Source organism: Musca autumnalis, unplaced genomic scaffold (genome assembly GCF_047663935.1).
Source record: "Musca autumnalis isolate F117 unplaced genomic scaffold, ASM4766393v1 scaffold_3, whole genome shotgun sequence".
Lineage (NCBI taxonomy): Eukaryota > Metazoa > Arthropoda > Insecta > Diptera > Muscidae > Musca > Musca autumnalis.
The window spans coordinates 253,339,483-253,366,471 of NW_027411866.1; the positions used below are offsets into that span (position 1 = coordinate 253,339,483).

General features: G+C 40.4%; 2 protein-coding genes across 2 annotated transcripts in view; one reads left to right on the plus strand and one right to left on the minus strand.

Annotated features, from left to right (window-relative positions):
* The first annotated feature begins 8,748 nt into the window (after positions 1-8,748).
* LOC141398486 (E3 ubiquitin-protein ligase highwire-like) lies at positions 8,749-9,476 on the plus strand. The gene is made up of 2 exons (XM_073975772.1): positions 8,749-8,940; positions 9,003-9,476. Exons 1-2 carry the CDS (start codon positions 8,749-8,751, stop codon positions 9,474-9,476), a joined length of 666 nt encoding a protein of 221 aa, XP_073831873.1.
* Positions 9,477-11,749: 2,273 nt separating this feature from the next.
* The window catches only part of LOC141399356 (E3 ubiquitin-protein ligase highwire-like), a 183,264-nt gene continuing 168,024 nt past the window's right edge, over positions 11,750-26,989 (minus strand). The window contains exons 24-29 of the mRNA XM_073977934.1: positions 20,693-22,319; positions 19,598-20,631; positions 19,194-19,532; positions 18,667-19,131; positions 12,792-12,985; positions 11,750-12,724 (exon numbers count right to left, since the gene is read on the minus strand). Coding sequence (XP_073834035.1) covers positions 12,241-12,724; positions 12,792-12,985; positions 18,667-19,131; positions 19,194-19,532; positions 19,598-20,631; positions 20,693-22,319 — 4,143 coding nt within the window. The 3' untranslated portion in view covers positions 11,750-12,240. The remainder of the gene's footprint in view (positions 12,725-12,791; positions 12,986-18,666; positions 19,132-19,193; positions 19,533-19,597; positions 20,632-20,692; positions 22,320-26,989) is intronic.

Below are 26,989 nucleotides of genomic sequence, written 5' to 3' on the forward strand. Positions count from 1 at the left end.
AAACCAGAAATTTAAAAATGCTCTCAATCGGGGTATTTTTCTATGCAGGCTATATCAAAGCGTGGACATATGCCGACAATTCTCTTCTGGAATATTTTATACCCCCATCGAAAACTGAATACAAAATTTCAGCCATTTCGGTGTGATGATGACACTAAAACCTTCAAAATAACGAAAATCGGGATGTACCGTTCTACATATGGGGTATATGAAAACATGGTCCTGCACCCATCATTCTTCGCGGGCATGTTTAGTACTCCCAAAGAAAACTAAATACCAAATGTTAACCCTTACGGTGGGATAATGCGACTAAACGTTGAAAATACCGGAAATCGGACGGCTATATCAAAACGTGGACATGTATCAACAAATTATGTACTCCCAACGAAGGCTAAATCCCAAATGTTTCAGTTGGATAAAGTGGCTAACGTTTTCAAATTTGCGAAAATCGGCAGGTACCTCCTATGGGAGCTATATGAAAACGTGGATCTGTACCGACAATTATGCGCGGCAATGTTTTATTTCAGCAATTTCGGTTAGATAATTTAGTTCAAACCTTCATAATTCGAAAAATCGGAAGGTACCGTTCTATGTAGGCCATATGAAAATGTGGACCTGTACCGACAAATTTCTTAGAGAAAGTTTTGTAGCTCCAAGGAAGACTAAATACCTAATTCCAACAATTTTCGGATAGTGTGTCTAAAATCTGTGTGCTGTCGAAAATCGGGAGGTGCCGCTCCATCGGGGCTATAAGAAAACGTGAACCTATGCCGACAATTATTTGCAGGAACATTACATTTATACCCCCAACGAAAACCAAATACCAAATTTTAGCAATTTCGATTGGATAACTTGGTTAAAAACTTCAGAATTCTCTAAATCGGAGGTACCGTTCTATGGGGGTCTATATGTAAACCTGGACCTCTAACGAAAGGTTTGTAGCCCCAACGAAGACTTAATACAAATTCCAGCAATTGCGGTTGAATAATTTGGGTAAAACCTTCATACTTCCCCTAACGGAGACTAAATATCAAATTTTAGTCATTTCGGTTGGCTAAAATCTTAAAAATTTCCAAAAATCGGGAGGTACCTCCAATGGAGGCTACCGGATACCGTTCTATGGGGTCTATATGGAAACCTGGGCCTATAGCGGGAAGGAAGACTAAATACCAAATTCCCAACGAAGACCAAATAACAAATTCCTGAAATTTTCGGGTAAAATGTTCAAACTTAAACCTTCAAAACCTTAAAATCGGGAGTTGCCGTTCTATGGGTGCCATATGAAAATGTTGACCTATACAGACAATTCTGTGCAGGGATGTTGAATACCTCCAACGAAGACCAAATACCGAATTCCAGTCAATTCGTTGGGATAATGAGGCTATTATCTTCAAAATACCGAAAATCGGGAGAGAAATTTTCCAACAATGAGCATGAAGAGCTTCGTCGTAGCGACCCTGAAGACCCAGGAGTTAGAGTACTTACTCCTGAACCCAAGAGGCTAGTAGCTGAAGACCCTCTTGAACACAAGAGTCTAGTAGGCGCACATAAGCGGAAAAGGTCGCTAGATCACCTGAAGCAATCAACATTAGCTTTGTTCCAGAACTAAAAAACCCGTTCCCGTACACAAAAAAGTTGTAAAATGTTCACTTCTCTTTAAACAAAAATGCCGCTGAATTAAGCTCTCTTTAAAAACTTTTTACTCGATAAATTTTTGCGTGTAAAAAATAGTAACATGGTTGCCGGCGCCTGATTGGCTGCTACGCCGACTTTGACAGTTGTTCCAATTTTTTGACGTATTTTCCATTTTTCCGTTCCCAAACTACATATTTCAAAAAACTTTTGTGTTTTACTATTAAAAAGTACGGGAAAAGTACGAAGCTATTGGTACAGGTTTCAGTAACTTGTGGGCAACTGTTAGAATGGCTGTTACTTCGGAACTGTCACTGCTACGTCGTTGAAAGTCCGAAACGCGAAATCATCCAAAGCGTTGGACACACACGGAATCTCAATGGTAATGCTTGAGCAAATGGATATTGCATGTAACGTTCGATAGTATATTTAAGTCAGTAAGGCAATCAATAGCTATTTGCTACAGGATAACAAGTAGGAACAACATCCTCAAGTCGCTGGCCGTCAGCAATTGTGATGCTGACAAAGACACCTTGTTGACCTCTTGTAAATCCATGGGGTGGTCTATGGTAAGCTAAACGGCGCCTGTGTGTTTCATACCACTGTTAGGGCTGCGAACTACAAGAATATTCAAACCTGTCATGATACCGGCCTTAAATTATGACATTTTGAGTCATCTAAGAAAATCAAATATTTATTCTTCACAAAAGTAGCATAAAGTAGAGGTATCTATTTATTAATTACATATAATTCAAACATGTGTTCATTTTACATTCATTCCACTGTAAACAAATTGATATTTTTCTACAGTAGAACCTCGGCGGTAATTTTGTGTTTGTCTCCTGCGATCATGTGTTTCAATAGATGGCGCTATTTTCATGGTTTTACCAGTGCTGCCAAATTTATCAGTCAAATAACACGATCACCAAGTTTGCGCCTAAAAGTATGCTGCAGCCATACGTAAGTATATGTGTTCGATGAATATAGTTGGCAACATTGGCAAATGTGTGTAAATAACGCCATCTATTGAATCATATGATGCCAGAACGCAAACACAAAAATACCACCGAGGTTCCACTGTTGAAAAATACGAATTCTTTAACAGTGGAACCCTAATAAAACGACCACAATAACGACTTTGAAAACATATGGCGTAGTGCTTGATGTAAATTAGGCAAATTCCTTACGTGATCCAAATGGCACCGGTTCAGATGGCCACAAATCGAAAGGTGACAGTGACTCAGAGCGTGGTGGAGGAACATTTGCTTTGAAATGTTGAATATGGTTTTAGCTTTATCGGGCAGTGCTGTGGGACGTTCGTATCTTTCACATCAACGTGGCCTTAAAAATTATCTACTAAGTCTACTACACACCGGTAGTGATCGTGTCCAGAGGCAAGTTACGGCGTTATTGAGGCGTATTTTACTGGAATTTTCCCCAGCCACATTTGCGGATATATAGGGAGTAAAATGTTTGCCACCTTCGGATTACAATGTAGCTCACCAAATTGCCATCGGTTCTAATATGGACAGTTTGGGTCTGACTTTTATTGCCAAATCACTGCAGTTGTAGGTGAAAGTAAGAAGCGCTGGAGTAAATCCAATATGGTGAAGACCATATTTTGTGTGTCTTTTTAATTCATTTCGATTTATCGCTACATCTGCTGAAACAGGTGAAAATGCATTTGAGTTCGGAAAATGTCAACGCTGAGGTGGAGGACACATTTTCGTATCGCACCGAATACACCTTTGAATATGAACTTACTTACTTACTTAACTGGCCCATTACAGAACATTTGTTCTATAGGCCGAACTAATAAGAGATCTCCACTCCTCTCTATTTGTTGCTTTGCACTCTGGAATACCGCGCCTTTTCATCTCATCATCCACTTGTTTGCGCCATCTATTCCTTGGCCTGCCAATTCTGCGTGCACCGCCATGTGGCATGTATTCATACGCCTTTTTAGCGGGTTCATCATCGCTCATTCTTATGATATGGCCTAGCCAACGCAGTCGCTGCATCTCGATACGTTTAACAATATTGATGTCGTTGTATAGCAGATACAGCTCGTGGTTCATGCGACGTCGATATTCACCGTCAACGCAGATTGGTCCGTAGATCTTTCGAAGAATTTTTCTCTCAAACACACCAAGCACTGCCATGTCTGCTTGCGCAAGTTCCCAGGCTTCGGAGCCATACATCAGCACGGGTAGTATCAGTGTTTTGTAGAGCGTTATTTTTGTTTGACGAGATGTGGCTTTGTTTTTAAACGGCTTACTTAAACCAAAGTAGCATCTGTTGGCCAATACAATTCTTCTTTTTATTTCACAACTGATGTCGTTTGTTGTGTTTACGGAGGTGCCGAGGTAGACGAAGTCTTTTACTACCTCAATATTATAGGAACCAACTTCCACAGTCGGTCCGAGCTCAATGGACGCATTGCGCGTCGACACCATCAACTTGGTCTTCTCACCGTTTACCGCCAGACCCACTTTAGCAGATTCTCCTTCGACCTTTATAAAGGTATCAGTTACTTCTTTTACTGATCGGCCCATGATGTCTATATCATCAGCATAAACAAGTAACATGTGACTATTGGTGTAGATTGTGCCACTTCTTTTGACGTTTGCCTCTCGTATAACCTTTTCTAGCAGGATGTTGAAAAGATCACACGAAAGGCTGTCTCCTTGTCTGAAACCTGTTTTGGTACAAAACACTTTGGAGATGTTCTTTCCTATTTTAACTGAAGATCTTGTGTCAGTTAGAGTCATTTTACAAAACCGAATGAGCTTTGCGGGGATACCAAATTCAGACATGGCTTGGAATACCTTTGAACGTGGGGGGCTGTCGAAGGCTGCTTTATAGTCGACAAAAAGGTGGTAGGTGTCGATCTGCATCTCTTGGGTCATCTCTAGGATTTGCCGCAGGGTATATATCTGGTCAATGGTGGACTTGCCAGGTATAAAGCCGCACTGGTATGGTCCAATTATTTCGTTGACCATGGGCTTTAGTCGTTCGCACAATATCCCTGACACTATCTTGTAGGCGATAGGGAGAAGACTTATGCCCCTATAGTTGGAGCATAAAGTCTTATCTCTTTTCTTATGGACGGGACACGGGATGCTCAGGTTCCAATCGTCGGGTACGCGTTCTTCCTGCCAGATGGAGCTAACTAGCTGATGCATACACTTTATCGGCGTGTCGCCTCCGGTTTTAAACAGCTCGGGTGGTAGGCCATCAGCTCCTGCTGCCTTACTATTCTTCAGCCGGTTTATTGCTGTATTTACCTCATCTTGGCCGGGTGGTATACATTCAATACCATCTTCTGGGATTGGATCTGTGGTATCTTCGTCGACTTCGCTACTGTTGGATACCAACAGTTTGGAAAAATGCTCTTTCCATCTCTACAGGAGGATGTGCCAGTTCCAAAGCCATCAGTTTGATGTTTCACTCTTTGGTAGAATTTTCGGACTTCATTCTGCCTCCTGTACATCTCCATTTGTTCACACTCCCCCTTTCCAATCTCTCTTTTTTCCTGAGGAAAAGACGTTTCTCCTCTCTCCTTTTCTCCCCATACCTCTCTCGTGCGCTACGCGTTGCTACTGATTGTAATATAGCCCTATATGCCGCATTTTTCTCTTGGGTAGCAGCACGACACTCCTGGTCATACCATGGATTCCTTGGTGGAGGTCTCTGATATCCAAGTATAGATTTTGCTGCTGTTTGCATGGAGTGGGAAATACTTTGCCATTGCGCCGATATGTCTGGTACGTACCTTTGCTGCAACAAGGTAGTTGCCCGAGTCTATGTTTGCACCTCGGTACGATCTTACATCCAACACGCTTAATGCATGTCTTCCATCTATCACAACGTGATCAATTTGATTTCTTGTTCTTTGATCTGGCGACTGCCAGGTGCCCTTTTGAATATCGAGATGATTAAATCTGGTACTGCTAACTACCATGTTTCGTGCAGCTGCAAATTCTATCAGCATCATACCATTGTCAGATGTTTCACTGTGGAGACTGAATTTCCCGACTGTTGGGCCAAAGATATTCTCCTTTGTAGCTCCAACGAAGACTAAATACCGTGTTCGAGGAATTTCGGTTGGATAATGTTGCTAAAATCTTCAAATCTTCAAAAAATTGGACCTATACCGACAAATATCTGGAGGGATGGTTTTTACCCCCGCGAAGACTAAATACCAAATTTCAGCAATTTCGGTTGATAGTGTGGCTATAATCTGCAAACTGCCTAAAATCGGAAGGTACCGTTCTAAGGAGGCTATGTGGAAACGAGAACCTAGAACCGACAATTATTTATAGGAATGTTTTATACACCCAACGAAGCCCAGCAATTTCCGTTGGGTAACATGTAAAAATCTGCAAAATTCTCTAAATCGGCGGATACCGTTCTATGGGGTTTATATGGAAACCTGGACCTATAGCGGGAAGGAAAGTTTTGTAGCCCCAATGAAGACTAAATGCCTAACTCCAGCAATTTTTGGGTAAAATTTTCAAATTTAAACCTTAAAAATTCTCCAAATCGGGAGGTACCTTACAGACAGCTCTGTGCAGGGATGTTGAATACCTCCAATGAAGATTAAATACCAAATTCCAGTCAATTCGATGGGATGAGGCTAAAATCTTCAAAATACGGAAAATCGGGAGGTACCAGCTATACCTCCTGCTCAAATACAGGAAATTATACGAAATTTCCCAAAAATGAGCATGAAGAGCTTCGTCGTAGCGTCGTGAAGGCTCATGAATTAGAGAACTTACTCCTGGACCCAAGAGGCTAGTAGGCGCACATAAGCGTAAAAGGTCTCTAGATCAACCGAAGCAATGCAACATTGGTACAGGTTTAAGTAAATTGTGGGCAAATGTTAAATCACCCTCGAATACGGTAAAGAAGGATGATAGAATGGCTGTTCCTTTCAACCACGTCACACTCTTCTTTGCCCTATCATTCTTGGGGTGCTTTATAAATTGCAAATTAAAATAACACACGTACGTCATCGGATCTGCAACGTCGTTGAAAGTCCGAAACGCAAAATCATCCAAAGCGTTGGACACACACGGAATCACAGTGGTAATGTTTGAGCAAATGGATGAATCCGGATTTGAGTATTTGACAAGTGTCCCTAATTTATCGTTAGCCAACCATATTGCACAATGGTCCTGAAAAATTGCAAGGATGCCAACTGGACAACCGAAATGAGGCTTTCCCTGAAAATAGTGATGGTGTCCAGATTCCGAGCACTAAATATACCCAGATTTGCATGTAACGTTCGATAACATGTTAAAGTCGTACGGCTATTTGCTACAGGATAACAAGTAGGAACAACATCCTCAAGTCGTTGGCCGTCAGCAATTGTGATGCTGACAAAGAAACCTTCTTTACCTCTTATAAAGCAATAGGCCCATCTATGGTAAGATATACGGCGACTGTGTTATTCATACCACTATTAGCGCTGCGAACTACAAGAATATTCAAACCTGCCATGATGCCGGCCTGAAATTGTGACATTTTAAGTTATCTAAGAAAATCAAATTTTTATTCTTTCAAAAAGTAGCAAAAAGTCGAGGTATCTATTTATTATTTTCATATAATTCAAACATGTGTTTATATTAAATTGATTCCACTGTAAACAAATTGATACTTTTCTACAGTAGAACTTCGGCGGTAATTTTGTGTTTGTCTCTTGCGATCATGTGTTTTAATAGATGGCGCTATTTGCATGGTTTTACCAGTGCTGCCAAATATATCGGTCAAATAGTGTGACCACCCAGTTTGCGCCTAAAAGTATGCTCCATCCATACGTAAGTATGTGTGTTCGATTATTATAGTTGGCAACATTGGCAAATGTGTGTAAATAACGCCATCTATTGAATCATATGATGCCAGAACGCAAACACAAAAATACCACCGAGGTTCCACTGTTGAAAAATACAAATTCTATAACAGTGGAACCCTAATAAAATGACCAATTTTAAAATACACTATTTTGGGGTCTACAACTTAAAAATGACGATTTTGAAAACATATGGCTCGGCTTTCTTACTTAATTCATTTCTGGCAAAGGAATAAAGAAATGTCAGAACCACATTTCAATTAGGTCGAACTTGGTCTTTGGTCTTTTACCAGAAATGAATTAAGCAAGAAAGCCGAGCAGCTTATGTACCCAGGCCTTTAGGGCTCGATGTAAATTAGGCAAATTCCTTACGTGATCCAAATGGCACCGGTTCAGATGGCCACAAATCGAAAGGTGACAGTGACTCAGAGCGTGGTGGGGGAACATTTGCTTTGAAATGTTGAATATGGTTTTAGCTTTATCGGGCAGTGTTGTGGGACGTTCGTATCTTTCACATCAACGTGGCCTTAAAAATTATCTACTAAGTCTACTACACACCGGTAGTGATCGTGTCCAGAGGCAAGTTACGGCGTTATTGAGGCGTATTTTACTGGAATTTTCCCCAGCAACATTTGCGGATATATAGGGAGTAAAATGTTTGCCACCTTCGGATTACAATGTAGCTCACCAAATTGCCATCGATTCTAATATGGACAGTTTGGGTCTGACTTTTATTGCCAAATCACTGCAGTTGTAGGTGAAAGTAAGAAGCGCTGGAGTAAATCCAATATGGTGAAGACCATCTTTTGTGTGTCTTTTTAATTCATTTCGATTTATCGCTACATCTGCTGAAACAGGTGAAAATGCATTTGAGTTCGGAAAATGTCAACGCTGAGGTGGAGGACACATTTTCGTATCGCACCGAATACACCTTTGAATATGAACATTCCATGGAAATGAAGGCGGGAAGGGGTAATACCAGAGATGATTCCTCAATGGTGTTATAACCACCAAAAAGGCAGAGATTATTGTTGCCTGATAAGTAGGGAAGATATTTGAAAAGGTTTCAACTTTTATTAATGAAAAACTATTTATCATATTACGAAGGTAAACTAAGTGACAAATGGTCACAAATAACAAAGGTATGCATTGCTAAGCAGTCCTAAATTTAACCCGTTTGGATGGGAACTTCCGCATACCCGAGAACTGTGTCCAAACTGCCACGTTGTGGTTGGCATTGGCTAGCTTGTGTGTTTTCTACAATGACCATGAATGACCATGTGGAGAAATTGTCTTCGGGTCAATGGGCCATATCAGATACCCGGCCCATGTGTACCAATCATGATGATGGTGAAACCTCGGCCATAATACAATGTGAAAATTGTGGGTCATTGTGTGGAGATTGTGATCGGTTTTTGCATTTGAATCGAAAAACAAGGACTCATAAGAGAACGGTAATGCAAAATGCAACATGTTTTTCACTTGTTCCTAAACTAATTCACAAATGTTTTTATAGGTCTGCAAGGAAGAAGAAGAAGCCATACGTGTGGAACTGCATGAGTCGTGTGGTCGCACCAAACTCTTTTGGCTCTTGGCCTTAGCCGATTCGAAGACCCTCAAGGCGATGGTAGAATTCCGTGATGGTAGCCATACAATTATCTCAGGAGCCCAAGATTCTGTGGGTCGTTGTCGTTTCTGTGGCATAACGGGTAACTCCGGGCTCTTGGAAATTGGCAATGTTTGTGCTGATGCCCAGTGCCAGGAATATGCTGCCAATTCATGCATGAAAACCAAACCATGTGGCCATGTCTGTGGAGGAGTGGTTAATGAAAAGAAATGCCTACCCTGCCTGCAACATGTGTGCCACGCCCGAGAAAGTAACACGGCAGATGGTTTGAATGATCCCAAGCTGACACAGGATGCTGATGATATGTGCATGATCTGCTTTGTGGAGGCGTTGGCTTGTGCTCCTTCGATACAGGTGAGTTAAGAGTTTTCTCTGTTGTAGAATTGAGAAACAATTTTTAGTGCTATATGTCACGATCAGAAATGTTTCGGATTCAAATAAGAGACATATGTATGTGGTCCAATATTTAGTTCAGAAAATATGGAATCGATCTAGGCAGGTCTGTCCGTCTGGCTGTTTAACACAAACTCTCGAAGGAAGTAACCGATTTGGTCCGTCGTACTTTGTACATCGTGATATTTCTTTCAAATTTAAATCAAGTTCGGAGGTGGACTATAACGGTCACCTCCTTCGGATATCTCACCCACAAAAGATCAAATATTTTTCATTAAGTACAATTTAAGTGCTGTTCGAGAATAATTTTGGAATTTTTACATTTCAATCATGGTCTTCTTTAACACACCACTCGATATCATAACCTCTGACCGCCGTAATTTTCTTACCATGGTAAAGCTGCCTGGCAAGGATTCACAGAATTTACAATAACCACTTCAGAGATCATCATCCATTCCCTCAGATTCTCGGAGAGCTGAGAGAATATTGCGGGACATCATCACAGATGCAACCGCTCGCTACATACGAGCTGATTGAATACCCGAAATTGGAAAAAATTTCCAGCAGAGGCGACAGGACAAGCAAATGAGCGTGATCAACTTCGTCGTACCAGGGTTCGTAGGAGCTAGGTAATCTACTCGTGAAGTCAACAGGCTAGTAGGCGAGGATACGCAAAAAATCTGACTAGACCACCTAAATCAATGTAACATTGGTACAGGTTTGAGTAAATTGTGGTCAGCGGTTAAATCACTCTCTAATCCGGGAAAGTAGGATAATGGGACGGCTGTAACTTTCAACGGCGTGACAGGCCCGAAAAGGTGCACGTTTTATTTTATTTGGCAGTTTATGGAGCACGCCGCAGGTGATAGGACAAAGAGGAGTGCTTTACGCCGTATAAGAATCCTCTCATCAGAGGAAGTACTACCACAACTTACGATAAGCAATGTTGCAATGCCACGGTAGCGAGTTCTTTCGTACCGGATTGACCCGAAACCATAGTGTTTCGGTCAGCGGCTGCTAACCCAGCATCAAACCTATGATTCTACGTAGGTTACATGCTGCTACAACAACAGCAACAACATGAACAATCTTGCAGATGTCATGCGAAACGTGAAATTATCCAAAGCTTGGACCCCCACTAAATCACATTGGTAATGCTTAAGCAACTGGACGAACCCGGAGTTGAGTATTGACACGGTGTTCCACTGAAGGCAACAGAGGCGAATCTATAAGGTCGGTTTCCTCTCTTTTGACAGTATCGAACATTCTAAACACACCATTCCTCCCCAGTATGAGAAGCTGTTTCCCAGTTGCTCAACATCAGCATGAATTCCGCTAAATACTTAGTACCACCACAGCATTACACACCATGTCCATTTATATCAGTCAAGGTGTCGACAGTCACGATGACTATTGATCTATCGAAGTTCTTCGAGGAGATTGAAATTTCTTCCCCCAGCGGTGTTTGAAATATTGGGTTATAATGGATATGTGTGGACGCCAGTCATTTGTGGAATTCAGAAATAAGGAATCGAAGACACGTAGATTAAAACTAGTTGTTGCCCAAGGCGGCGGAGTGCCCAATCTCTTCTAAGTTTTTAGGTGTAACGTTCGATATCAGATTTAAATCGTTCGCGGAAACCACTGATATTTGCGATAAGATCAGAAGTAGGAACAAGGATTTTAAGGAATAGTCCAATCTGCATAGGCTATGCGGCGTCAGTGTGATATGCAAATGTCAGCACTACGCCGTAGAAGAATATTCAAACCTGCCAGAATACCGCCCTTTGGTGCCACCCGAAAAATATAAGATAAGGAACAAAATTCACGGTTTTAAATTTAACATTTTTTACAATTTAGCAGGTTTCAACATAAAAAGCCTCAATAAATATAAACTTATACTTCGCATGTGATGTCAAATTTTGTATTCTTTAAGCTTGTAAACTGGGATTTCAAAAAATTGTTTCGATTTTTTGTGATTTCGACTGTATTCTCATACTTACAGTGAATGGGAGGACTTAAGACGCAAGCACATGTAAACTTAAGGAATGTCCATGAAAGTCAAAACATACGTTTAGGCGCAATATGTATTAATACGAAAATTTTCCTTTTTACAACACTGACGAAATATTTTTCTTATTTGCGCTCAAACTATACTTTGAATTGTATACAAGTTCACATTTGTTTAATTACCTTTTCGTATTCATTATTTGTTGTTTCAAATAAAAAAATACAGAAAAACATTTTCCATTCATGATCAATGATCAAATCTTCTAATCAATTTATTGTTGTTTTATTTCTCGCTTTAGTATATAATTATTTTATATATTTATATCGAATAAAATGTTGCATTTAAAAGTAGAATATAAAACAAAACATATTCTTTCAGACATATGTTTGTATGCATGTGTTTTTTTTAATTGCATTTATCATATATGCATAATATAATGGTGTGTGTTTGTGTGTGAATATCATGGATTACAATCAATATTGCATATAAGTGAGTATTATATATTTATATACTTTTTGTATCAATAATTTATAATTTAATTCTATATCATGACTAGTCATATTCGTCATCATCACTCGGATCCTCTTCCAGCTGGTGACAATGACGATTATCCAATTCTTCCAATTGCACTTCAATAAATTCTTCCTCATTTCCTGCGGCCACTGCAGCCGCACATTCATTGTTGCCACGCCTTTGATCCACCATAAGCTGATCAATATGATGCTAAAATGTTTGGGCATTACGGCAAACACCACACCCTAAGGCAAACTCCTCTCCCGTGGGTGGGTGAATGACATGCAATGGACACTCCTCGCCCATTAGCTGTTTAGCCTTTGGTCCAGCTGGACATTGAGGCAACTTATTTTTGGGTATATTTGTCAGTCGTTGGAAATCATCATGACACGTATCACAGAAATGGGTGGTACCAAAGCAGAAGAATACTGCCACCGAACAGCAATAACGACATTTATATTCTAAGAAATCGGTTCCATGTTTCGGGCACATTTGCGCCCGGGCCACATCGGAGCAACCACCACATACCAACTCTTCAGGATTGAATTTATCACCAATTTCCACATCACAACGGGCCTCACCGCCATAGTAGGCCTTTTGACATTTAAAGCAGACATAATAGGCATAGCGTTCCATGGCCAGATTGGTGAGATCACGATTTTCGGCTTCCTTTACAATGCCCTCGTATTTAATGCTAAAAGAAAATAACAGGAATTTTTGTGAAGGTTCTCTTGTAGAAAAGAGTTATCATGAAAACTTACCGCATCTGGGCTTTGCGTTTAACATCCTGTTTGAGGGAATTGATAGGCTCCAAAAGCTCTGCCAACATGGGATGTTTAATGTCTGCCTTGCATATGGGACACAATGAGAAACCGAATGTAATTCGAGGACCACTCCAACGTTTCTCCAGTACGGCTTTGCAACAGTGATAATGGAATACGTGACCACACTCGAGCTGAAAAGAAAAGGAAACAATTTATTATATGTTTGGAGATTAAAAAGGTTTAAAGCGACAATAAGTACAAAAGTAAATACCCAAAAACAACAACTCAGATAAGAAATTTTAGAAGTTTTGGAAGTTCTGAGAGTAAATTTTTAATCGTTTGTGGAGTAGCTATTAAAACAGTAGGTCCAATAATGCAGATCAAGTCAACACAATCTACACGAATAAAGTCCACAAGACCACAATTTGTACGGGACCGTACTTAATTTCAATCTGAGATTTTGACTTAATCTGAATTTAAGAGCAAAAATGTTAAACTTTTCTGGGAGTATCTTGGAACTTAATGATTAGCAGTCACTTCTTAGAAAGGATTGTTTGTGATATTTGTTACAGATTTCGTGCTATTAGGAAGTATGGAATAGACCATGAAAATTTTTATATCGTTTTAAACAGGGCCACAAAAACTGCCTTCGGAAAACTGCGTATAAGGGAAAATGTTGAACTTTTGCGAGTAACCAAAATAATTTGTCCGATTTATTCGTGGAACTTGATAAGCGTTAGGAAGAAATATTAGACTTGCAAAGTTTCGGCAAAATCGGATACTAAATCTTGGCTATCAGTTGTTGTTGTTTAGCAACGCAAGTATGTTCGGTCCCATTCTACATCCAGAACATGTGTTGGGTTTCGTGGCGTCAATACGGACCCGGATCTTCATTGGGCTAAAACCACTCGTGCTTGCCTTGTCAGCTGACGTTGTTTTGAACTGTCTGTGCAACAGCATCAGTCTAAATGCTATCCAATCCTCCCTGATAAACCCGCTTCCAAAATGGACATCTCCACTTCTAGATCATGAAGATCTCTTTGGACCGGCCTGGGTGGGGCAAGCCAATCTAAAAGATTGTGGCTATGATGCTCACGGCGATAACACCCAAGTAGGTACTAGACAACATCTTGTTGTGCTGATGCATGGTAAAATCTTCGACCTCTCATTTTGTTGTTGTTGTAGTAACAGTGTTGTTATGTTTGTATGTTCGTTCTTCTGTTCAATCTGGCTCTGGGTCTATATCCAGTTCCAGGAAAGTGGCTGCTTCGATGGGATGTAACCATAGATCCACTGGAGTTAGATGAGTAGGTTTGGCTGGGCAGTTGAAAAGGTGTTTTGTGTCGTGTGGGCCCATGCCACATGCTGGGCAGATGTCTTGCACGGCGCGGTCGATTTCCGCCCAATAAGAATTTAGCGACTGCAATATCCCGAGCGTAGTTGAGCCAAAACTACTCTAGTTTGTCGTGACAGCTGACGCTCCTCAGCTGCAATAGATGGGGGACGTATTTCGAGGACTTTATTCACACTATAATTGCTTAAGGCCTTGGCAACTGCATCCGTGTGAATACTATTTAAGACTGCTTGATACGCTTGTTGATCTAGGGGTTCTCTCCTGTATCGTTGGACCTCTCCCTCTAGAGCATGGATATCCTTCCTGATCTGCCTGTATGTGTCGGGCCTACCCACAAGATGGTGATTGGGATGGCTCACACGGTAACATCCAAGCCGGTACTGCAACGAAAGCATCTCATTGTGTTGCTTTACTGGAAGAATCTTTGCCTCCTCATGTAGATGGTCCACTGAAGATTTGAGGAGGCACCCTGTTGCTGTTCTCAGGGCGGCATTCTGGCAAGTTTGAATCTTTTTCCAATTCGTATCACATAATCTCGGGGACCAGACTGGCGCCGCATAGCTTACCACAGACCAACGTATTGCGTTATATGTGGTCAATAAGGTTTCTTTATCTGCACCCCAAGTGCTGCCGGCTAGGGACTTGAGGACATTGTTCCTACTTTTCAGTTTGTCGTAGGTCCCTCTCATGGGACCTGATAGTGTCATAAGGATGCCCCCTATTGTAGACTTCAGAGCGGTAATTTGGCAGGTTTGAATATTCTTCCACGGCGTAGTGCTGACATCTGCATATCACACTGATGCCGCATAACCTATGCAGATTGGACTATTGCTTTATTAGAGGTCAACAAGGTTTTTCGACAACATCCCAAGTGCTGCGACTTGAAATCCTTGTTCCTACTTTTGATCTTATCGCAAATATCAGTGGTTTCTGCGAACGATTTAAATCTGATATCGAACATCACACCTACAAACTTAGAAGAGATTGAGCACTCCGCCGCCATGGGAAACAACTAGTTTTAATCAACGGGGGTTCGATTCCTTATTTCTGAATTCCACAAACGACTGGCGTCCACACATATAATGGATAACCCAATATTTCAAACACCGCTGGGGGAAGTATTCTCAATCTCCTCGAAGAACTTCGGTAGATCAATAGTCATCGTGACTGTCGGTCGTACGGCCTGTACTAGTTCGTTCCCCGACTGATATAAGTGGACAGGGTGTGTAATGCTGTGGTGGTACTATTTACTTAGCGGAATTCATGTTGGTGTTGAACAACTGGCAAACAGCTTCTCATACTGGGGAGGAATGGTGTGTTTCGAATCTTCGATGCTGGCGAAAGAGAGGAAACAGACCTTATAGATTCGCCACTGTTGCCTTAAGTGGAACACCCTGTCAATACTCAACTCCGGGTTCGTCTAGTTGCTTAGGCATTACCAATGAGATTCAGTGCGGGCCCAAGCTTTGGAAAATTTCACCTTTCGGATGACATCTGCAACATTGCTCATGTTGTTGTTGTAGCAGCATGTAGCCTACGTAGAAGCATAGGTTTGATGCTGGGTTGGCAGCCGCTGGCCGAAACACTATGGTTTCGGGTCAATCCTGTACGAAAGAACCCGCTACCGTGGGAATACAACATTGCTTATCGTAAGTTGTGGTAGTACTTCCTGTGATGAGAGGATTCTTATACGGCGTAAGGCACTCCTCTTTGTCCTATCACCCTCGGCGTACTCCATAAACTACCAGATAAAATAACACGCGCGCCTTTTCGGGCCTGTCACTGTTACGCCGTTGAAAGTTACAGCCGTCCCATTATCCTTCATTCCCGGATTCGAGAGTGATTTAACCGTTGCCAACAATTTAATCAAAACTGTACCAATATTACATAGCTTTAGGTGGTCTAACCACATTTTTTTGCGTAGCCTACTGCCTACTACCCTGTTGACTTAAAAGTAGATTCCATAGCTCGTACGAACCCTGGTACGACGAAGTGGATCACGTTCGTTTCCTTGTCCTCTCGCCTATGCTGGAAATTTGTTCTAATTTCGGGTATTCAATCAGCTCGCTAGAGCGATTGCATCTGTGATGATGTCCCGCAATATTCTCTCAGCTCTCCGAGAATCTGAGGGAATGAATGATGATCTCTGATGCAGTTACTGTAAATTCTGTGAATCCTTTTCAGTCAGATTTGCCATGGTTTAGAAAATTACGGCGGTCAGAGGTTATGATATCGGTTGGTCTGTTAAAGAATACGATGATTGAAATGTGACCTGAGCCAAGCGAAATAAAATGTTGCCAGGACACGTCATTTATCACGATGAGCATTGAATTCCCTCAGCTCCAGAGGTTAATACCCTCCAAAAGATTATATACACATAGCCCAGAAAGTCTGCGTTCACCTTACTACTTTTCAAGAACGATGCTAAAACTTCAATAAATAGGTGAATGAGATCAGTTTTTCTTTCATAAATATTTTATTGGCACTCTTTACTACCAGAATAAAAAGAAAAATTCCTGAAAATATATTGTTATTACGAAGATAACGGCAAAAAAGTGTTACAACTGCTAAACTAGAGCCCCAAAAAGTCTGCGTTCACTTTGTATGTTGCAATAATACCGCTAGTTTTTTTGAATTTTTTTGCAGTTTTCTCCCATTTTTAATCACTATTGTCACAACTGCTCATTCTGTGAGGTCGTTGGCACACTTAACTTATAAAAGTAAAATATTTCAAGAATGGAAAACAAGGACAAAGAAATTGGCATCGATAAAAGGAAAATTCTAGGTAACATATGGAAAAAGCTATCAAAATATTGGCGATACTGTAGGTAGAACATATTAGTCTATACATAGAGTGATAATTAACTATAAAAAAATCGGAATTTTGAAGACAATGTCCAGATCTGGACGGTCAAAGCTCAGTTTTGGACGGTCAAAAATATTATCAGAACGGGAGGAGCGTAACATAACTAATATATTTAATACAAACAGTCCGATAATTACTTCAAAAATCGTTGAAAATGTGAAAATGGCATCCAAAAAAAGTATTTGTGCACAAACCGCCAGAAAAATACTGAATAAAGCTGGATATCATGGTATAGTCGCAAGGCGAAAGCCCTACATATCACTAGTGAACAGGCAGAAGCATATTGAATTTGCTAATGAATACATAAACAAGCCTCCAAGTATTCCGGAATCAAATCATATTTTCGGCCGAAAGCGTGTTCTATATGTTTGCAATGAAAGGACTTCAAACTGTTTAGAGAGAGCTCGAACAGCGCTTGAAAAACAAAATCTTGTTTTACACTGTAAAAAATGGCGAGGTTGCTGTTTTGGTTTGGGGTGTGTAGCAGCTTCTGGAGTGGGCAAACTTGTATTTATTGAATCGACAATAGACAAGTGTGGTTACCTAAATTATGGATGCGCAATTTGAACCAAAATGCAGAAGAACTACGAAATTTTGGTTGCAACAATATAACGTTTTAAAGCATACTGCTGAGACTGTAAGGTTTTGGCTCCTTTATAATGCCCAGATCTGCGTTTTGACGTAAAAATTCTGGTTTGTTTATTGTTAATTATCACTCTATGTATGGACTAATGTGTTCTACCTACAGTTTCGCCAATATTTCGATAGCTTTTTCCATAATTTACCTAGAATTTTCCTTTTATCGATGCTAATTTCTTTGTCCTTGTTTTCCATTCTTGAAATATTTTACTTTTTTAAGTTAAGTGTGCAAACGACCTCACTGAATGACCAGTTGTGACAATATTGATTAAAAATGGGAGAAAACTGCAAAAACATTCAAAAAAAACTAACGGTATTATTGCAACATACAAAGTGAACGCAGACTTTTTGGGGCTCTAATTTAGCAGTTGTAACACTTTTTTACAGTTATCTTCGTAATAATAATATATTTTCAAGAATTTTTCTTTTTATTCTGGTAGCAAAGAGTGCCAATAACATATTTATGAAAGAAAAACTGATCTCATTTACCGATTTATTAAAGTTTTAGCATCATTTTTGAAAAGTAGTACGGTGAACGCAGACTTTCTGGGCTATGTGTATAACGGCGGGCCCATGTTTCGGTAATTTTGGTTTGGATCATTATCTCAGGAAGTATGAACTTGCTCACAAACAAAATTCTATAATTGAAATCAGGGCCTCAAGGGCTATCTCCGGTAAAAATTCCAAAACTATTCTCGAGCAGCACTTAAATTGTACTTAATCAAAAATATTTGATCTTTTGTGGGTGAGATATCCGAAGGAGGTGACCGTTGTAGTCCACCTCCGAACTTGATTTAAATTTGAAAGAAATATCACGATGCACAAAGTACGGACCAAATCGGTTACTTCCTTCGAGAGTTTGTTTGTTAAACAGGCCTGGCTAGATCGAGTCCAAATTTTCTGAACCAAATATTGTCTCTTATTTCAATGCGATACATTTCTGATTGTGACATAGTCTTTATACCACTAACAATTTTTTCTCAATTCTATAACAGAGAAAACTCTTAACTCACCTGTATCGAAGGAGCACAAGCCAACGCCTCCACAAAGCAGATCATGCACATATCATCAGCATCTTGTGTCAGCTTGGGATCATTCAAACCATCTGCCGTGTTACTTTCTCGGGCGTGGCACACATGTTGCAGGCAGGGTAGGCATTTCTTTTCATTAACCACTCCTCCACAGACGTGGCCACATGGTTTGGTTTTCATGCATGAATTGGCAGCATATTCCTGGCACTGGGCATCAGCACAAACATTTCCAATTTCCAAGAGCCCGGAGTTACCCGTTATGCCACAGAAACGACAACGACCCACAGAGTCTTGGGCTCCTGAAATAATTGTATGGCTACCATCACGGAATTCTACCATCGCCTTGAGGGTCTTCGAATCGGCCAAGGCCAAAAGCCAAAAGAGTTTGGTGCGACCACAGGACTCGTGCAGTTCCACACGTATGGCTTCTTCTTCTTCCTTGCAGACCTATAAAAACATTTCAGAATTAGTTTTGGAACAAGTGAAAAATATGTTGCATTTTGCATTACCGTTCTCTTATGAGTCCTTGTTTTCCGATTCAAATGCAAAAACCGATCACAATCTCCACACAATGACCCACAATTTTCACATTGTATTATGGCCGAGGTTTCACCATCATCATGATTGGTACACATGGGCCGGGTATCTGATATGGTCCATTGACCCGAAGACAATTTCTCCACATGGTCATTGTCAAGGACACACAAGCTAGCCAAGGCCAACCACAAAGTGGCAGTTTTCACACAGTTCTCGGGTGTGCGGAAGATCTCATCCAAACGGGTTAAATTTAAAACTGCCTCAGCAATGGCTGCCTTGGTCATTTGGGACCATTTGTCACCCAGCTTACCCTGATAATAAAAAAATGATTTTTTGTTAAAGAAAATGAAACCTCTTTAAAATTTTTTTAACTTACCGTTGCCAAATCCCTTATCAGGGCAATTATACTCTCTGCCTGTTTGGTGGGTATAACACCATTTAGGAACCACCTTTGATTGAGATTTTTGGGGGCCTCTCTCTTTAGCTCTCGGGCATTATTCCTTCCCGCCTTCATTTCCATGGAACGTTCATATTCAAAGGTGTATTCGGTGCGATGCGAAAATGTGTGCTCCACCTCAGCGTTGACATTTTCCGAACTCATATGCAATTTGACTGCTTTCAACAGATGTACCGATAAATCCAAAGAATTGTAAAGACGCACAAATGATGGTGTCTTCTCCATATTGGATTTACCCCCAGCACTTTTCACCTTCACCTGCAACTGCAGTGATTTGGCAATAACAGCCAGGAAGATATCTAAAAGACCCAAACTATCCATGTCAAAATCAATGGCAATTTGATGGGCGATATTATAATCCGAGGGTGGCAAACGTTGAACACCCAAAATGTCGGCAAATGTGGCGGGGGAAATTTCTGGTAAAATACGTCTCAGTAAGGCCGTAACTTGCCTCTGGACACGATCACTTCCGGTGTGGAGAAGACTTAGTAGATCTTTTATTAGACCATGTTGATGTGAGAGATATGAACGTCCCACAACGCTGCCCGACAAAGCCAATACCATACTCAACATTTCAAAGCAATAGGTATCGGCTGTACGACCACCACGTTCCGAATTGCTGTCGCCTTTTGATTCTTGCCCATTTGAACCGGTGCCATTGGGGTCGCGTAAAGAATTTGCCAAATTCACAGCATCCCAATCTTCTCGAGCCCTACGAGCCTCCTTCTTGATGGCATGTACAATGTGTACAATCACCTGCTTTTGCAGGTGGGAGAGTTTGCTTCGTGAGAACAAAATGCCCACCATATGTTCACGCAAGTCGAGAGAGTCGGCCAATATCGAATTGGCACTTGTGTCCATACCCAAGGCGTTTTGAGAATGGCTTTTGCCGAGAACGCCTCCGCTTTCATCGCTTGTCGGTTCCAAGCTTATCAGCTTGCCAAAGACTTGACCTATATATAATAATTGTGAAGGGATAAAAATGCTATTGTCCAGATTTAGTTGTCAACTTACCCGTTATCAATCGGAACACCCTCAAGGTCTCCGCTTCACAAATTTGCTGCTGGATCCTCACGGCATTTGTCAATTTCATATTATATTTAAACGCCTGCCCATGTGAGGTATTATTCACCGCCAAATCATAGGGATTAGTTAGCTGATCCGCTGAACCACACATAGCTGCTGGTAGACCTAAAATCTTTATTTGCCTTACTCTTAGTGTATTCTCCGGTCCAGTAAATTCCAAACGGAAATGGGTAAAGTTATCATCGTTGATTTTGGTGGATATCCAGGTGCAAGCCTTGGCATCAACTTCAACGTTTTTAATGAGACTGGTATCACCCAATGACTGACCACCATAAAAAGCCACCGAGGACACCTTATTTTGTATATCCCGGCTATTGTCAATATGAATGAGTAGCATTTTACAACAATAGGTTAACTTATTCATGGAGATTTCCACAATTTTACTCTTGTTGCGATCCTCCTCATCACTTTCCCAAAACGTTTCGGTGGAATTGTCGGTAAGAGACTCCGCCATGGCTTGTCGTGAGGAAACAGTTATATCAAAGTGCCCGTTCAAATCACTGTAATAGATTATTTTCCCCCCAGCATCGGGAACTGAGTATGTATCCTTCGCCAACAGCTCCTTGGTTTCAGCATCCTCTGTCATACCAAACACCCCGGGTGACTCATTTTGTTCATCCGATTTGGATAAGATTTTCGATATGTTTCCAAAAACATGAGAGCTATGTAAGAACTGATGATCTGTTTGACGAAAACGTATACCAAAACATTGTATGGCAATGCGCTGCAGGGGGGAGCCTAGGGGCAGATGAAGAGTCAAATCGGCCACAGATTGCAAAAAGGTGTGCAAACTCTCCGTAATCATATGAGACAATCTCCCACTTATTTGTGTATAGGATACAGGATGTTCTAGAGCTGGTTCCAGTTCATCAAACTTCCCATCCATGGGATCTGAGCTTGCCGAACCACTGATACTTAGGGATGACACAAACCACCACATTAAATCATGCAGACACACACTTTGCGTTACCGAACGCAATAACCAATTCAAGGCCTGCAGCGAATAATTACGACATGTGGCAATGCGCAAGCTACGCTTCATGGCACTCCTTAGCTTTTTTAAATCATGTTTTTGGGTCATAAAAGCCATGGCTGGCCTCTGCAGTAGGGCATTGACTTGATTTACCACCTCATTATCGGAATTATTTCGTTGATTTTGTTGTTTACTTATTTCAAAATCAAATTTACAATCTTTGTTGCCTTCACTACCCAGTGTATCGCCGGCTTCGGGAAGATTGGATGATTTTTGAACCACAGAAGTGGCGGTTAATACATGCTCTGGCACCAAACGCCTTAAATTCTCTGAAGGGTAGCATATTAAAAGCGAACCATCTGAATCTATGGTAGAGTTACGTTTACGAAACACCACCTTGGGATAGTAGGGTTCCTCGCGTACATTACCACCGCTTTGCTGTTGCACTGCACCCCATCCTTGACCCATGGAATAACTGCGATGAAATTTCGATAGTGTTCCAGTGCTTGAGGTCATGCAGCTGGGTGGATTAGGTTGATCGAAGTTTGGCAAATCGGATTCATAGGAGATTTCTGATAGGGGCTAAAAGGGAGAGATAGAGAACAAAATGACGGAAATTATAAATCATGTAAGTAAAGAGAGGGAGACTGTGAAGTATATCTAAAAACTTCGTATCAAAGAAGGCACGATGACATCCAACTGCAAAAAAAAAAAATTCAAAACGAGGCATGTCCTTAAACTGCACATTTGCTAATAATTTTGTGCGGGAGTAGGTACCCGAAGCAAGAAATATTACGTTTGGAGTAAATCGTTTATTCCCTTCGAGAGTTATTGTGCGCACCAATAAGACTATCGGACTAACGAATAGGGCTAAATAGACTCCAAATTGTGTGAAAGGATTTCGCCCAATTGATTTTCGTTTGGGAACCAAACCCATTATTTCAATGATCACATTTTTAATCGTAACAAAGTGTATGTACCCTCGTTAGCCTAAGGCTGTGGATACGAAAACAAGTCAGGACAATAGCTATCGACTGACAAGGTGTATATCTTCTCTTACAAGACTTTTCCTGACATATCGCCTTCATGCTCACTCAATCGATCATCATCATCTATACTTTACGAAACGACTTTTAGGACTTCTGTGGTTATGACACTGACGGAGCATATTTCAGGTTTCACGATCAACCAGATTCATTCTGACTTGCAAAAGACCTTTAAAAGAATTTATTTCTATGCAAATAAGTTAGATCTTCATAACCTCTGAGAGATGGAAAAGCGGCTTTGGTACAAGCATATCCTGCTGTAGAAACCAGCAGATAGTTTGCTCAGGATATAGAAAGAACATTTTTCCAAACTGTTGGTATCCGATAGTAGCGACGATGGCGAAGATATCACAGATCCAATCCCAGAAGATGGTATTGAATATGTACCGCCCAGCCAAGATGAGGTAAAGACAGCGATAAACCGGCTGAAGAATAATAAGGCAGCAGGAGCCGATGACTTACCAGCCATCGCAGACGACACGCTGATAAGGTATACGCACCAGCTAGTTAGCACCATCTGGCAGGAAGAACGCGTACCCGACGATTGGAACCTGAGTATCCTGTGTCCCGTCGACAAGATAGGAAATAAGACTGTACACTCTAACTATAGGGGCATAAGTCTTCTCCCTATTGCCTACATGATAGTGTCAGGGGTACTGTGCGAACAACTAAAGCCTATGGTCAATGAAATAATTGGGTCATACCAATGCGGCTTTAGACCTGGCAAGTCCACCATTGACCAGATACTTACCCTGCGGCAAATCCTGGAGAAGACCCAAGTGATGCAGATCGACAACTACTACCTTTTTGTCGATTATAAAGCAGCCTTCGACAGCCCCCTACGTTCAAAGGTATTCCATGCAATGTCTGAATTTGGTATCCCCGCAAAGCTCATTTGGCTTTGTATGATGACTTTAACTGATACTCGGTCCTCAGTTAAAATAGGAAAGAACCTCTTAGAAGAGTTTAGTACCAAAAGAGGTTTCAAACAAAGAGACAGCATATCTTGTGACTTACACTGTGCAACATTTTAAAGGTGATCTTGTGCAAACACTTCGAACTGAGGATTTTTTGAAAGCACAGACCCAAACGACAAGAAACACTAGTTGGGTTTTGTTGTGTCAGATCCAGCTCGGATTTTATGGGGCTATATCTCTGAAACCAATGAGAATCTTCTTCTGACCTCTGAAGCAAATTTGTAGATAAGGACAAGAATAAAATATTTGGAGAAATAATGAACTCGAAAAACTACATTTATCGCCTCAAATTTCAAAATATATGCAAAAAGTCCACAATTGTTATACATTTCGCACCGTATCTCCAAAACCCTTAATTTTTTCTGAATATTTTCTTTTGGAAAAATATTCATATGTAATACACAACTCTTCAGAACATGTCATTGTTGTAAAATGCCTCTACGCCGTTGTTTTCAGTACATTTGTCAACGACGATTTAATAAAAATGTCAATAATGTAGTGAAATCCGAAATGCGAGAATAAACTGCTGGTGTGAACTGTGTTTGAAATACGTGCTGTAAAAGATATAATGCAAAATACCGCTGAAACAACATGAAGTAAGCATTTTAGAGTTTCAGAATGTTCTAAAGAATTGTTGAGAACTTTATTTGGAAGGTTTTTGCAAAAGGTTACTTGGTTCAACTCCCAAAAGTTTAGCCGATACTGACCAGAATTTCAGCAATTATGTAAAATTTTCTATATTTTATAGATTTTGATGCCCTAGATGGAGTTTTTCTTATGTAGTTTCTTCAAGAGATAAAATAAAAAATCCATGCTAGAAGTTGTTTGTTGCTGGAAAAGGTTATAAGAGATGCGAGGGTCAAAAGAATGGTATTCCAAGCCAAGATGCGAGGGTCAAAACAAGTAGAACAATATATACAAACAGCCATATGTTACTTGCTTATGCCGACAACATTGATATCATGGGTCGATCGGTAAACACGGTGCTCTTGAAACAATTTTAAATGGAAGGTGCTTACACCTCGGAAGTGTTTGCGGATTCTGAAACTACAATATTTATAGATGAGAAAAATCAAAAAACAAAAAAAATCGCCGGAGCGCTTTTTAAATAAATCGCGATTTAAGTTGAAATTTTTAGGGGTTGTTTAGGTTTCGCGATTTTGCTTAGAAACCGCAAGTTCTATCAAAATGGGACTAAAACAAATGTTGTAGCCATGAATATTCTCTACAAGATCGACCTTTATGTTATTCTCGTCGGTTTTACCGTTTTTGAGATATAGAGATTCAAATTGGGACAATTCAAATTCAATTCAATTCTGTATCGCCCCCTTATACAACAATGTCATGACTGCAAATTCCCAACTTAAACTTATATATCTAAAAAAATGTTACAACTTAGAATAAGTTACTTAAGCCAGTCTTGTAGAGAATTTTCACAGCTTTAAGATTTTCTGAGGTCCCATATCGATAAAACTTACCGTATTCAAGCAAAATCGCGAAACCCTAACAAAAAAACCTAAAAATGTAAACTGAGCTTCTATATCTCAAAAATGGTACAGGCTGGGAACAAATGATAAACGTCAATCCTCTAGAGAATTTTCACAGCTACAACATTTTCTTTAGCTCCATTTCGATTGGACTTGCGGTTTCCAAGCAAAATCGTGAAAACCTAAAAAACACCTAAAAATGTGAATTTTGACCGCGATTTATTTAAAAATCCCTACAGCGATTTTTTCTTGTTTTTGGATTTTTCTCATTTATGAACATAACTGTTTCAGAATTCACAAAAACTTTCCCTGTGCAAGAGGTTTTCATCAAAAGTTAGTTAAGGCGCACCCTTCATGACATTGTTTTATAAGGGGGCGATACAGTCAGTGCATTGTCCCAATTTGAACTTCTATATCTCAAAAATGGTAAAAACTACGAAAACACCGTAAAGGTCGATCCCGTAGAGAATTTTCATAGCAACAACATTTTCTTTAGTCCCATTTTAATAGGACTTGCGGTTTCTAAGCAAAATCGTGAAAACCTAAACAACCCCTAAAAATGTCAACTTGAATCGCGATTTATTTAAAAAGCGCTCCGGCGATTTTTTTTGTTTTTTGATTTTTCTCATCTACGAACATTGTAGTTTCAGAACCCGCAAAAACTTCCAAGGTGTAAGCACCTTCCATTTAAAATTGTTTCAAGAGCACCGTGTAAAGGAAGTAATTGATACCTTTGCAAAAGTCGAAAGGGAACCTGCTACAGTGGGACTGGCGGTAAACGGCGAGAAGACCAAGTTGATGGTTTCGACGCGCAATGAGCCCATAGAGCTCGGACCAACTGTTGGCGTTGGTTCCTATAATTTTGATGTGGTAAAAGACTTCGTCTAACTCGGCATCTCCATAAACACAACAAACAACATCAGTTGTGAAATAAAAAGAAGAATTGTATTTGCCAACAGATGCTACTTTGGTTTAAGTAAGCAGTTTAAAACCAAAACCACATCTCGTCAAAAAAAAAAAAAAATACGCTTTACAAAACACTGACACTACCCGTGCTGATGTATGGTTCCGAAGCCTGGGTACTTGCGCATGCAGACAAGGCAGTGCTTGGTGTGTTTGAAAGAAAAAGTCTTCGAAAGATCTACGGACCCACTGCATTGACGGTGAACATCGACGTCGTATAAACCACGAGCTGTATCGGCTATACAACGACATTAGTATAGGTAAACGTATCGAGATGCAACGATTGCCTTGGCTAGACCATATCTCAAGAATGAGCGATGATGAATCCGCTAAAAAGGCGTATAAATACGGGCCACATGGCGGTTGTAGTGGTGCTTGTGATGGCATTTCCGTTTCCCATTTTATTGTGCTCAACTGATGCCAATACATTCACAGATATGCGGATAATGCAGTGTTGCAAACTAAATTCACCCTTAAAGTATGCTCAATAAAAAGATGGCTTTACCCCATAGATAATTGAGTCTAAATTAGCATAGAAATAGATCTGTTCTTTTCTGCGACAGACATTTTAAAAATTTATGAATTTGTATTTGTGGCAGTCATACTTATTTTTGCATTAAGCCGAAGTTAGAAAAGGGAGTAGTTGAGCTAGCAGCCTCCTCATTTTTGTTCGACATTAGATTGGTGCACATTGGCTTTATTCGGTTGAAGGAACATATTAAAGATTGTAACATTTCCTTTAAAGTTAATGAATGTTCTAGTTGATCCGAGTGAAAACA